This window comes from Xyrauchen texanus, chromosome 44 (genome assembly GCF_025860055.1).
Source record: "Xyrauchen texanus isolate HMW12.3.18 chromosome 44, RBS_HiC_50CHRs, whole genome shotgun sequence".
Taxonomy (NCBI): domain Eukaryota; kingdom Metazoa; phylum Chordata; class Actinopteri; order Cypriniformes; family Catostomidae; genus Xyrauchen; species Xyrauchen texanus.
Genome location: NC_068319.1, coordinates 9,031,988 through 9,050,099, shown reverse-complemented (window position 1 = coordinate 9,050,099; position 18,112 = coordinate 9,031,988). Strand labels below are relative to the sequence as shown.

The 18,112-nt window shown below is 36.8% G+C and overlaps 1 protein-coding gene across 2 annotated transcripts in view; it reads right to left on the bottom strand.

The window, feature by feature from the left end:
• Nucleotides 1-18,112, bottom strand: part of sez6a (seizure related 6 homolog a) — a 70,292-nt gene that overhangs the window by 10,922 nt on the left and 41,258 nt on the right. For both annotated transcript variants that reach the window (XM_052117163.1, XM_052117162.1), the window contains exons 4-11: nucleotides 15,874-16,066; nucleotides 6,192-6,377; nucleotides 5,831-5,999; nucleotides 5,203-5,369; nucleotides 3,881-4,075; nucleotides 3,502-3,640; nucleotides 1,274-1,470; nucleotides 54-248 (exon numbers count right to left, since the gene is read on the bottom strand). In XM_052117163.1, the coding sequence (XP_051973123.1) occupies nucleotides 54-248; nucleotides 1,274-1,470; nucleotides 3,502-3,640; nucleotides 3,881-4,075; nucleotides 5,203-5,369; nucleotides 5,831-5,999; nucleotides 6,192-6,377; nucleotides 15,874-16,066 (1,441 nt within the window). The remainder of the gene's footprint in view (nucleotides 1-53; nucleotides 249-1,273; nucleotides 1,471-3,501; nucleotides 3,641-3,880; nucleotides 4,076-5,202; nucleotides 5,370-5,830; nucleotides 6,000-6,191; nucleotides 6,378-15,873; nucleotides 16,067-18,112) is intronic.

Here is an 18,112-nt window from a genome sequence, read left to right as displayed (position 1 = left end):
CAATCAAGCACTAATGATCTAGTATGACCTTTAATAGTGTTGCTAGCTCTTACTTTTCTCACAGATGGGTACGTCTCCACTCCATGTTAGATCCCACTGGCACATCATGATCTCAGAACCATGCTGCTGGAACCCTGGGTAACACTGGTAGATGACCACCGTTCCGTGGGTCAGTTGAGGATGGGACGTGCTCTTCCAGCCATTGGGAATTTCTGGCAGCTCTGCACAGGTATCGTTGAGTGGTACCTCTATTATTTGGGTGGTGAAAGGGTAAAAGAAAGACAAAGGGGATCGTTAACCCAAAAAGGAAAATGCTGTGATTACGTTATTTTGGTAACAATTTACAATAAGGCTCCATTTGTTAACATTAGTTAACAACATTAGTTAGTGTGAACTAACAAAGAACAACACTTTTAGACCATTAATTATTTTTGGTAAATGTTAAATTCAACATATAGTAAACATTTTTTTGTAACAAAACGCAGTATAAATATACATTATTTAATGTACTCTGAACTTGCAATGAACAATATTTGTATTAATTAACACTAACAAAGATTAGTAAATGCTGTAAAAATATATATTGTTTATTGTTAGTTCATGATGCTTAATGCATTAAAGGTGCTGTAAGTGAATTTAGCCATTCTAGAATTCCCACAAGCGAAACACACTGCCACAACCCCCCACCCCCCAACACCAGTTACCTCCACTCGAAAAGTTTTCTCCAGTGCCAATTTATTTTTCCAGTTCGCCCCTTGACTATAAGAATGCGAAAAATTATTGACAGGCAGAAAACGTCATTGACCATGGCCTGCTGACACATATTTGTTAGCTGTTTACAGAGGCTAGAGACTTTAAAGGTACTGTAAGTGTTTTTTTTTTTTTTATTGAAAAGTATGCAAAAAATTGTATTACTCCCTGAAAGAAGTGTCCTGAGATATCTCACCAGTCTCTGTCTAATGTTAACAAATGGAACCTTATTTTAAAGTGTTACGTAATTCAATTTTGATAAAAGGCAGACTACAGACATTTTTCTTTGGAATAAAATGCTCCAATTAATCATGCACAATAAAACCAATAATGTGTATTAAGAAAGTAATAGTGTCAATTTCAATTAAGGTTCATTTTTACTTTAACTTCCCAGCATTCTTGTCAAATATAAATCATATCTACCCATAATGTACTGTCCTTTGTGAAAAATACTTTAAATGCATGTAGAACATATTAAAATGTAAAGATAATCTGCACATACAATTCTAGTAGTTCCACGTACCAAAGAAATGCACCATAAAGCCGTTGTTGTAGCCGTAGACATTGGAGGCTGGATCAGACTGAAACTGGATGGTCACATCAGCCGTAGAGGTGTAGAGTCTGAAATGAGAGAGAAAGCCGCTGTACTGGCCCAGGATGTTGGCTGTCAGGTCATCACCATCATAAAAGGTCAGCAGGTCATTCTTCCCCAGACGAAGACTAATGGAGCAACACACATGAATGTACACCATTAGTGTATATCAATACACACAATGAGAAAAATAAAAAAACACGGGTTAGAGGTGAACTGAGGGTGCAGAAATGTTGGTTTTTGGGTGAATTATCCCTTTTATTAAGAAGAATGATAACATAAGGATCCGACATATTACCATCTGCAATTTTCCCAGATGGTTTGTTGATGTCATTCTGCAATTCATCTTCATTTCCAAACAAATATGACTAATGTGAGGGAAAAACATTATATGCAGAGTGAACAGTATCGACAAAGAGAATCAAAGATTTTTTCCATTCTGCCACGCTACATGGAATTGTAAATACCAAAGTTTATATTCCCTAATCTATCAGGAGACTGTATTTACCTCTTCAGCGTGGAAGTTTTGATTTATTTATACAGTGTAGGGTGGGAAAACAAAGAGGCAGAATCTTTAGGACCAACATACAGCTCTCATCCTCCTATGGGCTCTCTTATTTTTTTAAGTCCAAAGATGAATTGCATTAACATAAACAGTCTTGGAGTTTAACACTGAGTTAAGAACTGCAGAAACCCTTCTGATGGCAAAAGACAGGCCCAATTCCCTCAGATGTATAATGATGGGTTCAAACTGTTTGAGTTATACAAGAAGGATGATACACACTGATGAACAACTGAGATGGGGTTTTGTTTCTTCCTTCACTGAACAGGCTGATGGTTGGAGACTATTCACTGTGGGGATACCAGAGAGATACCGGAAGAGTATCTGGAAGATACTTCTGTAAAGATGGACTAATGATGCATGCTGGGACATGGAGTCTCTGGGTGCAGAGATAATGTCACACTTTGAACTATCTGAGCAAGACTCCATGACTGGTTGACCATAGCAAAGCTGGACGTCTACACATGTAACCTTTAGAGATCTTCCCTCACCCCACACTATAAAACCCACCTATAACAACCTAAACCTGCCTACACCAGGCCAAAACCATCTCATATCATCCTAAAACCCACCCATACCACCACAAACCTACCAACTCACTCATACCACCCTAAAACACACCCACACCCTCGCCAAAACTACCCATGCATCCCCAAAACGCACTAATAACAGCACAAAATCCACACATACCACCCCAAAATTAACCATATTGCCAAAAACTCACCAATAACACCACATATCCCAACCACACAAACCAAACCTACCTATATAGAATCAAAAACTATTTATACCATCTTTAATTCTACATATACAACATCAAATCTACCTATACTGGCCCAAAACCCATTCATTCTACACTTAAACCCAACCATACAAGCCCAAACCTACTTACACTGACCCAAAATCCACCCATACAAACCTAAAACCCACTGATACTATTCCAAATCTACCCATATTGCCTCAAAATCCACCCAAACCACCCTACAACTCACCCATAATGCCCCAAAACCTAACAAATAGTTATAACTAGTACCACATATCATCCATATGACCATTAAATTGTTTTCTGTGGTTCTCTGTAAAAACCCCATTTTTTTCTTTCCAGCTACTTATGAAGGATGACAAAGCAAAAATTAAAACATTACAACAGAAATACTACATCAGTCAGATATTAGAAGACTCCCCACGATATCAAAGTAGTACCCTGTTCATGTGTGATTGCCTAGGTGTACAGCCTGTCACCTGTGTGTTGGCCATTACGTCTGCGGGTCTGAGGTAAATCAATTAATCAGCCATCATTATGCACACTGTTTCTTCATAATTAAGAGCTGGTGAACTGCACTGAATGCTAATGGAGGAGTAAAAGCATTCTCATTAGATGAAATAATAGGGCAACAGATCCCCCCCCCCCCACACACAAACAAATATTCCTAACTGCTTTATGTAGTGCATTGTAAGGAAATTAAGGGAAAAGTAAAGAGCTGGTCAAATTCAAACTTTGTAGCAAATTAATATAAACAGCTCTTTATTTCTCCTTCAATCAACATTGTGATCCATTTCCTCCACTGGTCTCCAGTCTGAGGTTTCAAGTACTCACACATTGACTTCCAGCTTGAATCTCTTGTCCTCATCCCCGTGCAGACCCCAGATACAGTCTTGACCTTTGTCATATGCTTCAGGCCAGTTTGGAGAAAGCACCACACCTGCTGAATCTGTTATTTCTCCACTGCACACAGCTGTTAAGAACACAAACCTAATGATTACAAAACGGTTTAATTAAACAATAGACTATACTCTCAACTACAACATCACAAAGATAGTAAAATCACAATTAAAAACAAAATTAGATTAGAAATGGATCAAGCTTTGTAGTGAACAATATTTACTTCTCTCAGGGTAAAACAAACAAGAGTGACAGAATAAACAGCCAGAAGACAAGAAAGAGAGGCTTCACACACTCATACATGCAAAAATACCTCGGCAGGCTGGTTCTGTCTCGTTCCATTGGGGATTTTCAGGGTTTATGCATTGTAAGATAACAGCGCCCTGCTCCAGTGTGTAACCCAGCTCACACGAGAACTCCACCACAGAACCAACTCCAAACGCTGGATCACTTGTGGAGAAATTTCCGTATTTCACAAATGGCTCGTAACAGCTGCCCTGTGAAAATGCTGTAAAAGACACAAACATTATAGTATAAAAACACACTTTGTCTCATAAACAATTCTAAAACACAAACATATAAAAACACAAACTGTAAAGTAGAACACTGTTGACTAGAATAGAATACTGTAGAATAGAGCACTGCAGCATAGAATATTGTAGAATGGCACACTAGGATAGAAAAGAATATTGCAGAATAGAACACTAGTTTAAAACGAATAAATACAAAAGAACACTGAACAATAGAATAGATCTCTACAGAATAGAAAGAATACTTTAGAACAGAAGACTGTAGAACACTGAAGAATAGAACAGAATACTGTATAACTGAATACTGTAGAATAAAGTTGAAAACTGTAGAATAGAACACTGAAGAATAGAACAGAATACTGTATAACTGAATACTGTAGAATAAAGTTGAAAACTGTAGAATAGAACAGAATACTGTATAACTGAATACTGTAGAATAGAGTTGAATACTGTAGAATAGAACACTGCAGAACATATTAGAGTACTATAGATTAGAACACTGCAGAATAGATTAGAACACTGTAGAATTGATTATAAAATTAAATAATAGAAATAACAGAACTCTGCATAATACAATAGTGTAAAATAGAATAGAATACTATAGAGTAAACACTGTACAATAGAATAGAACATAACAGAAAAACCCTGCAGAATAAAATAGAATAGAACACAGCAGAACATATTTAGAATACTAGAGATTAGAATACTGCAGAATAGAACATTGTAGAATAGATTAGAAAAGAACAGAATAGAAATAACAGAATACAATAGACTGCTGTTCAATAGAATAGAATACTGTAGAATAGAACATTGCACAATAGAAAAGAACAAAAAAGAATAGAACCGAATCTAAACACTACAAATAAGAATAGAATAGAACATGGCAGAATAGAACAGAATAGAATCTTTTACTGCCACACGGCAGAGCTGGTGGAAATTGTTATAAATGCAGCTATTGGCAACATACGTGTGTGAAAGTTCACAATGTACAATACTTCTATGTGTAAGAAAAAACAATATAAGATACCATATACAATTTACTCTATATAGAATACAATACAAAAGAGTTTAGAAGACTAGACTAAAAGATGGCCTTCATATGTACCTTCATATTGGATGGCAGCGCCAGTGCACGTGCCCGTCTCATCACTGGTGAACTCCACAAACAGATACCTAGTGGTGCTGATCACACCCTCAGTGGGCAGATACTCCACTGCATATGAGTCATACAGGGGCGGAGAGTCAATGTTACTGCCATCCTTTATCAACAGTCTAAGAACAAACAAAAGGAAGTCAAGCAACAACAAAATAGAAAAAGAGTGAATAGTCTTTAAAAAAAAAAATATGTTATTTGCATAGAAAGCTCAATTTTCTAGGTTTCATAAGCAAGGCTTAAGACATGACAGACATAAAAAAAATTAAACAAACTTTTTTATTACAGAGTCCATGTTTCAATGCCAATGTGTGAGTAAGAACAAATGTACTTTTGAACCAACAGGTATCAAATAGTGACAAATGATGTGCATTGTGGCAGGGTGGAGGGCGGCTGCCCATAACTCTCTCTCTGTCGCACTGCCATCTCCGGTCACCTTTATCCCTCTAGGGCTTAATCAGCCTAATTAGGGGCCGGGTGTGCGGATTCACGGCCAGGCCCTCCGCTGTGCCATATGCATTATAAAGCCTAAGTTACTTATTCACACACATAAACACACACACATTTGCAGAGCACATGCCTGTCATCATCCTCAGCCAGAGCCACTTTCTCAAAGTGAACGTGGAGCCAATAGCCCTCCGGGGCCTCCAGCACCCAGTGGCATGTCAGATTGTTGCTGTAGTTTCCTGGAAACCCGGGAGAGACGATACGACCCTGAGTGGCATTTCTCAACATCCCACCACAAACAACTGGCAAGAGAGCAAATGGGAGAGAGAAACTGCTGTGAATTTTCTGCATTCAATTAATCTTTATTATGCAAGTCAGAATGAACAGATTGCTAAAAACTAATGAGACTATTTATGTAAAATGTGTTAATTTTAATTAAACTAAAGCTTTCTGACAGGGAATATCATTAAAACACGGAAGGATTGGTCTTATACCTTGACACCTGGGCTTTCTGCCACTCCAGTAGGGTGTTGTGGCATTTTGGCAGGTGAGGGAAGTGGGGCCCAGGAGCTGATAGCCATTTAGACAGGAGAAATAGGCTACGCCTCCCACCTGGAGACCACTGACTGATACATCACCATTATCAGGAGCCAGAGGAGAAGCGCAACTGAGAGCAAATGCTGAAGAGAAAGACATAAATGGCAGGCTATTCATTTATAGCGACAAAAACAAAGATACAAGATACAGATACAACCTCTAACCCAGTAAAAAATTATTCATCATTATGTTATAAGACAGAAACTGAGAGAAACCGAGAAAGAGAGAGAGAGAGAGTATATGCTCAATTTTTACGAAGACATCTTTCAACTATATTAGCTGTTCAGGTGCTGGTCAAATGCGAAGAAGCAACATTTAAAATCGCCAGCATTAAATTACAGACCATGCCTCCTCTGTTTCCATGGTGATTATTGTTTCACAATTTCCGATTGTTTAGCTATTATTAATAATGACTCAGTTCAAGCACAGCAGGGCAGATCCGTTGCTTGCTGGGTTTTGGCTAACAGATGGCAGGAATTTATATAACACGTATCAAATCTGTGTATCAGTGGGAACAGACAGTCTGTACAAAAGAAAGGCAATGAAAAATGACAGAATGAATATGTTGTGGGTCAGTGGACAGACAAAAAAAGAAACTTAATGGACTATGATTGAGGTTCTACTTATAGAATCATTCTTGCACTAAAAAGCTGTTCAGTTAGAACAGAAAGTGTGGTTTTTAAAAGATAAATCTCTTTTTCATTTGACATGGCGTCAAAAAAATTATTGCGCTTCTGCACAAGACATTTAACAAACAGGAAACATGGTGCAACTTGTAAAAATTTCACTACAACTACAAAGTAGCCTAGAAAAAAATACCTAATATTTCAGCATTTTTGGGAAGAAGAAAGTTATAAGCGCTAAATCTGTTTATAAACTAAAATGCGCGTTGCGCTGCATGACGGAAGCCCGCAGGGCACAGCATCATGAGCACAGCAGCTTGCATAAACTGCCACTGGTGTCCTCTCTTCTCTAGCAAGACTTTCTACCCTGTCACTATACAAGAACTGTAATTATATCAGGACGACTCGCAGACTTGAGTGAAATTTATGATGACATTTATTTGCTGAATATAAAACAGAAAATGATTGTCTCTCTTTGGCGTAAGCACCGTCCGGCGGTCAGAAGAAGTTGTACTCAGAACCGTCATATCCTGCCGGAGATAGGAGGCATGGGCGAGGAGCCTACCCCCATGCTGGACGGGACTCAACTGGTGATGGTGGGGTGGTGGAGGTTGCTGTGTTAGCACACTGAAATGGCAATGTGATAGATTGTGAGCAGACTTATAAAGCAATGGCTTACATGTGATTGGCTAGGAATCACCCAGCTAATGGTTGGATGATATACAGCTGCTGGTCTTCCCGCTAGAACTAAGCTGCGTTTATAATACTGTGATTTTAAGCATATTTCATTTAATTCTGGAAAGGAGTTGCTCATTCAGGTACGAAGGAACCATCTGAACATGTTTAACCACTGATCAAACTTCACTTGTTTTTAAGGTAGGCATTGTTTTATCTGTGCCCAATATTAACACAATGTAGTTTAAAATATATGTGGGGATATCTTGTTTACCATCGCGTGCACAGAAACATTAGTTCGGTATTGTACTCCTGCATTAAATTCCGTAACCGTTCGCCCCTCTTGTTCAAAATAAACTGTCCTAGCGGTTAACACTCTGTCTCACTGTGCTATGCTGTACTGTATTTCCCTGCCCTGTTTATCTGTCTGAAAAGACTCACCTGCTAGAGGCCAAAAGGTCGCAACGGATGGATGTTATATAAAGAAGGTATGAGAAATCACAAAACATAATGTGACCAAATGCTACAATTTACGTAACAATATCTCAATATTTTAAATAACCTTAATGTTAATTAAGACTTTATTATTGCAACTGTAATACAACTATACATGAACAGAACAACCACTTCTCAATAAACACTGCATGAAATGTTTATTTTTGCCTTATTTTATTCAGTTGGACTGTAGGAGTTGACAAAAGTTAGCTTAATAATCTCATTCCATATCCGGATAATTGCTGCAATATCATAGAGGATAAGTTTCCTCTATGATATTGCATTATATTAGTTTTGTTCAGTATGTTAACTTAATAGCCAAAATACTTGGAAATACATGAATGAGAATAAAACTGAAATAGGAACGTGTTTCAGTCACAATGTACATTATGTTGTTTAGAGATGATTTTGAGACATTTTGAATGTTACAAATGGCTATTTCTGTTTCAATAAATGTTGTATACTTAAAATGTTCTGTTTGTCCAAGAATCCTCTTGCAGCAATGCAGGCCTTTGGTATTTAGAAGCTGCTGGTTTAGGATCTGTGTGGAGTCCGTTTCTCAAATTAGAGACTGTGATTGACTTGTCTTTTTGATGTGCATCTGGGCCGTCCACTTCCCTCTCTGTCCTGGCTAGAGATTCTTTTTTCAAAACAATAATGAATGGAATAGCCTTCATCTCTCTAAAACAATAGACTTTAGGAGAAAATAGAATTCCAGAAGAAATGTCTTTCCTTTTGCCTGTTTTTAAAACCAGAATTTGACTTGCAAGTGTAAGTGTAAGTGTAAAGCAACTTGTAAGAACTCAATACCTCAGCAAATGGGGAAAAAACCCACTGTATTGTGATTTCCGCATGGTAGCGCAACCATTTTCAAATGTTCTAATAAAAAGAACATTTTCTTGAGTACCAAATTAGCACTTTAGAATGCTTTTGTAAGAAATAGATGACACAGTCTATGTTTGCCATCACAGATAATTTTGTATTTTTTATAAATATCACATAAAACAATTATTTTAAACTGTAATAATATTGGCAATTAATGATTTTGACAGTATTATTGATCAATTTAATGCATCATTGGTGAAAACAATTGAAGCATATGTACATATAAAATAACTTGTAACGTAATTACTTGAGTAGTTTTTCGGCAAACTACTAATTTACTCTTACTTGAGTCATAATATTTCTAATACTTCTACTTGTACTCAATTTAATGATTTCTTTAGTAGCAGTACTTTTACTTAAGTAAAAAAAAAATCACTTTCCACTACTGGTCATCATGTACATAATAGTTCATTAATTTCACTGCTTTACTGAGTGTATCAGTGCTCTTCATAGCCTCTAAGCTGTGACTCTCTGCCTTAAATAGAATTTATAGAGCTCTTGAATGTTTGAAAGGAGCATTTAACCCTTGCACATAGATATCAATAGAGCAATGTGATGATTTATAGCCCTCTTTCATTTAATCTCTCTCCCAGAGAAATGCCCTTGATCTCTGTTCACTTGTGCTTCAAACGCACTAAAACTCAACAGGCTGCTAGCTAGCAACTCTTCAGCGGCTGTGGGATTTCGAAGGATGTTTTAAGGCGATGTGTTTTTTTTTCTCGATAATATATATATTTTTTTATAAAATACTTTCTCCTATCCAAATTTAATTTACAGAGACAACTGTATGTAAGCCACTCATAGGATGATTTCCCTGGAAATTAACACTGTGTGTATATTTAAAGGTATATTTCACTCAAAAATGAAACTTCTCTCATCATTTACTCACCCTCATTCCAGATGTTACATCACCCTGGCTATTCCAGATGTCTATGACTGAGAACACAAACTAAGATTTTTATAAGAATATCTCAGCTCTGTAGGTCATTTCAATGCAAGTGAATGGTGGCCAGAAATCTGAAGGTCCATAAAGCAGATAAAAGCCGCCAGTGGCAACATTCACATCTGAAAGAGAATGTAAAATATTCATCTTAAATCTCTGAAAGAGAAAGATTTATAGTAATAAAGGACTTAAATATTGATCAGTTTCTCACCCACACCTATCATATAGCTTTAGAATATATGGATTTAACCACTGGAATCTTATGGATTACATTTATGCTGTTTTTTCAGATTTTTGGACCTTCAGATTTCTGGCCACTATTCACTTGCACCAAAAGAGCTGAGCTATTCTTCTAAAAATCTTCTTTTGTGTTATGTAGAAGATAGAAAGTCATGAAGGTGAGTAAATGATGAGAGAATTCAATTTTTTGGGTGGACAATCCTTTTAATCACCCGATATCACAAATTCTGGTTCATCCAGCGGTGTTGAAGGGTAGGACTACCTGTTTAAAAGAACAAAGGCAGGAGTAATTGCTTTGTGATTCCGAACTTTGGTGACTCCTAAAGTTCAGAAATTACACACTGCACTTTTAATCAGGTACTGAATAGAGCTCAGAAAACCAGTACTAAGATAAAATAATACTTCTAATAGACCACCGTTCCTTCTTCAATGAAATAGTAATTACAAGAACCATGAGAGAGACAAAAAGTAGAGGGAGGATAATTGCTCAGAGAATATAGTTGTACCTTTCTGTAAATGCACTGTGTGCACTTTGCTAGTTTTGATACTTTTAATTATATAAACTGGTGAGATTTGATACACCCTGATCCAGAACTGTTCTAGGAAGAGAATATGTCAAAGAATTCAAAATCCTTGGGCTCTGGAGACATTAAAAGACACTTACATGCTCAAGCTGATGCCCCACCGGAGGCCTCAGACAAGGGAGTCAATTTGGCCGGAGAGGTGAAAGAGATTTGGCGTGAATTGCTGAACGTGTCGGCAATGCTGACGAAGGTCATTGCTGACTTAGAGAATCTTGCTGCAATATGTCGTTCGATCACTACCATAGAGACGAAATTCACTGAGATGGTTATCGCTAATCTACTTGCGACCAAAGCAGACTTGGAGCATGTCTGGGAAAAGTTGGAGGATATGGAAAATTGTAGTCGCCTTAATGTCCGAATTGTTGGAATTACTGAGTGAGCAGAGGGTCAGAATATGGTGGAATTTCTGGACGGCTCTATCCAAGTCTGCTCAACATAACAGGCCATAAGATAGAAATCGAGCAAGCTCACAATGTCCCGGCTCGGAAATCCGCGGAGGGAGACAGGCCCCGATCAATTCTGGCCAAATTTCTGAGATTGGCAAGGGGTAAAGGAAGGCTTTCTTGGAAGAACCACAGCATTTTCTTGTTCCCAGACTTTGCGAATTCCACAAGAGAGAAACGTTAACAATTCAGGGAATGCAAGAAACTCTTACATCAATGGAAGGTTGCGTTTGTTCTGATGTTTCTGTCCAAACTGAGAATAGATTCTAAGGCTGGCCATAGAGAATTTACATGTCCACAGCAAGCATTGTCCTACATAAAGTCAATAGAATGAGTAAGCCATTTGGTGATTTTCATGTTGCTGCCTAGTGGACCTGACTCACTGTACATATACTTGACTGTCCGAGGAAACTGGGTGCCTTTTTCATTTACCTTTGTGCTGGTTCCACCTAGCGGCTGGAGTTTGGGATGATATGGGGTGGACATGTTTTCTTTAGTGCTGGCTCAAGTAAGAGCAGGGGAGTGATTACATTGATAAGTAAACATCTATAAATCAACTGACTCAAACAGATTAAAGATAAATTAGGAAGAGTCATTATTGTTTTAGCAGAAATTAAGGGGCAAAGGTTGATTTTGGCTAATATTTACGCACCGAACGCTGATGATCAGGGCTTTTTCATAGATACTGGAGGGATGTTGCATGCCGCTGGCACTCCTCGTGATATAATATTGGGAGGAGACTTTAATTTATTGATGGAGTCTTTGATCATAGTGAAGCAAAATGTGTAAACTCTCTAGAGCAACATTGATGCTTCATAGCAAAAAAAACTTGGTCTTACAGATATTTGGAGACTTTTGATCCCATCTGGCAGGGACTATACATTTTTTTTCATCAGTTCATAAGATTTATTCTTGAATAGTTTTTTTTTTTTATATCTAAGTCCCTCATTTAATCTGTTGTTGAAACACTGAAATCAGTGTCTCTATGGAGACCAACTGGTCCTCAGTACCGCAAGGTTTGGGAGGCACTAAAGGTGATTCTTAGAGGTCAGATCATACAGTATGCCTCATTCATAAAAAAAATCCAAAGCACAGGAACTCGTGGAGTTGGAAAATAATGTTAAAAGTGCTGAGGCAGAGCTGAAGTGACAAACGTTTTCTGATGTCTTCTGACGCAATTGAAATACAGATATAATACTATTTTGTCATGGCAGGTGGAGATTTGGCTATTCAGTGCAAGACCTTACCTCAGCCATTTATATTAATAATGCTTTTAAAGAATTCTATCTTGATCTCTATAGTTCCACGTCTTCGTCTACTGATGAAGACATTAGAAAATTTGTGGAACAATTAGATCTACCTAAATTGACGAAAAAGCAAAACAATTCTCTTGATTCTGAGATAACCTTGGAGGAGCTTGGCGAGGTAATTAAAGCCTTGTGTAACCCTGGTTACAACCAGTATTAAGATGTGACTGAAAAATGTAAATGAGCAGAAGGTAATTATTTTTTATGAGCAGTAAGACAGCAAATGAAAATATGTTGTACTTGGGAGAACTGATCAATGATATTTGAGAATGGTGTTTAGCGCATTTTCATTTCCTTAAGTAGCACGCAATTGAGTTTTTCCTTCTTTTTCACTCGGTGGAACAGAAGAAGAGCAGATGTGTTTCATTGCACTCTGAAGAAATTAGAAATGTTATTAGTCAAATAGCATTATTTTATTAATATTGAAGTGATATTTATTTAGACACGATTTAACATGTGAAATGGAAGATTTAGTGTAAAAATTGATTTTATTTAGTGGCTTAGACTGACACGGCTGCTGAGAAGAAGCCTTGTTAACGCATAGCGTGTTACTAACACATTAAACAGTTGTTTTATGAAGAACTAAAGAGTTTGTAATGAGAGTGTAACTTTTATGAGACATTTGAGCGAAAGACCAATTGAAATCGGAGTTCCTTCGGAGTTAAAAGGGATTGAAATATTCAAGTTCATCAGTGCTCTTGGTCAGCTTTTTTGTGTTTGTTTCTTGCTGTTTATTGTTTTTTTTGTTTCATTGTCTCCTGCCTGATGAAAGCTGTGTGCTGATGAGCCAATGTTGCATTGAAGTGACGTTCACCGAAGTGAAGTTCTTGGACTCCCAGAATTGTCCAAATTCCTGTGTTGTGGAGAAACAGGGAAATGTATTGCATAAATTGAAAGAAATACCAAACAAGTGAATTAACCTTCTAAAATATATATATATTTTTTAGTAAATTTGTTACTCAAAACTCAAGAGTATCATTGGAGTGGGTTCACATTTATCTCTATAAAGTAAACTGAAACAAATAAGAGATTAATACCTAGAAAAAAACAAATTCAAAGGGTAATACAATTGGAATTAAAAAGATAATTCTTCTATATATTTATTAAAAAAAATTTATACAAACTTGTGTATTTTGTCAATTTTTAATTAAATGTCCATGTTATGCATTCCAGTAATGTGGTATAAATAAGGTAAAAAAAAAAAAAATATATATATATATATATATATATATATATATATATATATATATATATATATATATATATATATATATATATATATATATTCAGCTGAACCTAATACAATGTCTGAGTGAGTCATTATTGTTGTGAGCTCCTTATTCTCAGTAGGCGAATCTGATCTTCTGATAGCGCTGGTCCATATTCAGACCGATTGTGTATGCAGTAAATTGTGCAAAGGGTTACACTTGCCTACAGGCAAGCTCCGGGGCCAGATGACTTTACCGCTGATTTTTTTTTAGATCTTATACTACAGAACTGCATGGCTCCACTTTTGTTAGAAGTTTATACAGAGTCATTAAAGAATGGAAAGCTTCCACCAACCATGACACAAGCCTGGATCAGTTCAATTCTTAAAAAGGACAAAGATCCAAGCAAGTGTAAGAGCTATGAATTGTGTAAGTGTAATATTGTATAAACAGGTGTTTGAAAAATAAAATTGTGAGACATGAGTATACAGTTTGTTGTTGATTTTATTTTCAGACTGAAAAGCAAGTTTTTCATTTATATTTTAGGGCTTTTTGATGGTAAAACATGAATTCTGTTATAGAGAGTTATTCTTTGCAGAACTCTGGATAGAGTTATTCTTTGCAGAACTCTGGATAGAGTTATTCTTTGCAAAACTCTGGATAGAGTTATTCTTTGCAGATCTCTGGATAGAATTATTCTTTGTAGTTCACTCATAATTGATGATAAACAACTCTGTAGGGGAAGTAAATTGTGGCACAGTAAATTTGAAGTTCCTCTGAACAGAGTTAAAAAGAGTACATTTCTTTTAGCTCTGAACTGAGTAAAATTGTATGAGAGTTGATTAAAAAAACACTAAATAGAGTCAAATATCACAGGAAAGAGTAAAATATTATCACTAAATTGAGCATAATTAACTCTGGAAAAACATCTCTATCAAAAGTGTAACTTTTAATCTTTTCAGAGAAGGACCAAATGTTATCTAAAATTTTCTTCAATTTGAGGACATTTTACTCTGACAAATTTACTGTGTACCTTCCAATTTCCCTGATCCAGCTAGACGTAAAAATATTGCCAAAAATTCTGGCTAACCGATTAAGTAAAGTTATGACAACTCTTATACATATAGATCAGGTGTTTATTCGGGGCCGCAGCTCTTCAGAGAACATTAGGCATTTCATCAATATCATGTGGTCCATGGTGAATGATCAGACTCAGATCGCTGCCATCTCGCTTGACACCGAGAAATGCATTTGATGTGGTAGAAATTTTTTTTTAAGATTTTGGAAATATACGGGTTCGGGAATACTTTTATTGGATGGATTAAGTTACTTTATAGACACCCAGTAGCAGTGGTACAAACAAATTGATTAATTTCAGATAATTTTAATCTGGATAGAGGCACCCAGCAGGGCTCCCCTCTTTTCCCCATCATTGTTCGGTCTTTTCCTGGAACCATTAGCAGCCGTGATAAGAAGGGAAGATGATTTTCCAGGGGTGGTGACGGGAGGTATGGCGCATAAACTTTTGATTTATGCAGATTATATTTTATTATTTGTCTCTGGGTTACAACAATCAGTGACCTATATGAGAGTGGATTGTTGAATTCTTTTGAAAATTTGGTTCCCAGATATCAGTTCTATTGGTATTTACAGCGGCGCCATCTGTAAATTCTGTTCTGTATTGTTTTGGGAGTAGCACACACCTCCTAAAGCAGCAGATACTCTGGAAGTGGTGATTACTCATTTTGGAAAAGGTCATGAGGCAGCAGTGTATTACTCCCTGCTAATTCAGAGTCTGGGGGTCGGAGCTTTAATTTCTATCAACCCACGTCTTTTGGGGGTGTGTTAAAATACAAGAATTTTGGTTGAAGATTTAGAGTTTTATATGTGTCGTTTTGGGACTCAGATTTCATTTTGCCCCAGACTCTGTAACCAACTTGGTGTAAATAGCACTTGCCACAAGGCACAGCTATTTGCACTCCAATAGTCTGGTGGAAACAGAGAAGTTGAAGAAAAACTGCACCTACAATGACACCACAGTGGCGTAGGGTGTAACAATGGCTTGTTTTTTAAATATGGAAACTAAATCTGTCATAAATAACATACTGAATTATTAAATGCTAATTAAATGCTCCTGTTAATAAATGGTGAAGGTTTTACAATGGTGAGATGGTACCTCGGTACCGCAGGAGTAAGGAACCAGGCCGATTGGCCTGTTCCATGCTGAACTGCACAGAGATCTGGTTACTAGAGCTCCGCAGCACCAGGCCTCTAGATAACACAGAGCTGTTGGCCAGGACTGAGGGCAAAGGACCACCCAGATCCTCCAAGACTACCTTTATTCCATCCTCCAAGCTCACATTCAGCACCTGCAGCAGAATAGCACAGTCAGTGAAGAGACGTTACAATATATGCACAGACATAAGTGTTGGGGAGAGTTACAATGTTAAAACAGGTTTCTAGTTGCACAACAGAACATAAATATTTTAACTATTTAAACACTTGAAAATTATCAATACATTAAAAATAATCAATAATAAAATGTATATATTCATAAAAATAGATCGTGTCTGTTGTATAGCTTGTCCAAGTCCACAATTTGAGCATAATATTTTGCATAAAATTTGTTTCAAGCAAGGATGAATTTCTCAAAGAAAGGACAAAGACTAATACAAATAATAAATTAGCTTTATAGCGTAAATAAACCCTAAACATTTTAAGAAACGATGCATTTCTGCCTTCTCAAATCAGACCTTTATTTATTATCGGTCTTCTGATTTAGTGTGCTGAATAAATTAAATATCTGCTATTATTCATACTTTATTTCCAATCAAAAATATAATCCAACACACACACACACACACACACACACACACGCTTCAGCATCAGGAAGGTGATTAATAAGAAAGAAAAAGTTAATGAGACAGAATTGTGGTTTATTTTGCCATTAGTGACATGCTGAAATTCTGTTTTGGCTGTCACTGTGTTAAAACAGTCCCCAAGATTCACAGTTTTTTAAGGAAAGAACAAACCTACTGTCACACACCCTGTTTGGGCATGATTTGTTTCTGGCAGCTAATGTCAGACATGTTAGAGAAAACAAATGCAGAACAGATGAGCAGCTCATAGCCCAGACTCAACATCATCTGTTACTGTTATCTCCACATAACATTCATGGCCTTCAATTTCCAATTCATTGTCACTGCAGAACCTGCGTGCAGTGGAGGTGGTCCAGCACAATAACACACAAGAGCATGAAATTCCACTGAGGGAGAGGCACATTACTTCACTTTTAGCATTTACTTCAAATATTGTATCATTCATTGCCCTCTGGGTGCAAAGCTCCTACAAATGCTGAAAATTTGAAGAACACAAGTACAGTAAATTATGGTGCATCTGTGTGTGTGTATGTATGATGTGTGTTGCAGCGCTCTCATACTTAATATTACATAGCTCTCTGGAATAGTTGATTTTGACTAGTCAATTGCAGCATTCAATGGTCAAATATTCTTGTATAACAACTGCTAAAATGCATAATTCACTGATAGAGACAGATTTTTTTGCATAGATTTGCTAGTATCATGTCTCTCGTATCAGTCTGCAGTCTCTATATTCTTACATAATACTTTTAAATCAATATTTTATGTCCATTCATTAAGTTATTTGTAAGTAGCCATGTAATATGATTTATAGTCAGATGGTTATTATCACATAATAAACCCTTTTAGGGTAATAAAATGTTTGTGTGTTTGTAAGTGTATGATAAATCTTAATTTGCCAGTATATTATTTTCTCTCTCAGGGTGATTTCTAGAGCATCTTCACTTTTTTGTATATGCACATATGCACTTCTGAAATGTTGTCATTTGGCAGGACGGAGCTGACGACCTGATTCAAATTAGCATATATTCGAATACATGCATGAAAGATTTTGCTGTTTATTTCCAATGCCTTTGCTTTTCTCTTGCAATGTCTCTGTCTTTCTGACATGCCGAGAGCAATAACTGTTCCTGACAGTCTCCTGCTTTATGTCTCTCTTCTTTTTATGACACCTATCTGAGCCAAGGAGAAATTAAATCAGCTGACAGCAATCTCTCTAGCTGAGACCTCCACTGAAAAACTCATTTCAGATCTGGTGCCATGACCCTGAAACTGTACTCAGGTTCAAGTGAGTCTCTTTTCTGTCCTCAGGGCCTGAAGATCTTTCATATGAATACTGGCAAATTTCCTCCATCATAATTTACTTGTGCAGGAAATTAGACATAATAGAGCTTGGAGACTCAAATTTCAACCAAACAAGCACACAGATTCAATCAGGAAAACTGGTCTTAGATGCTGGATAATGATTTTTATTAAATCATTATCCATGATATTTTATTTTATCTGGATAAATAGATTTTTCAAAAATATTTTTAA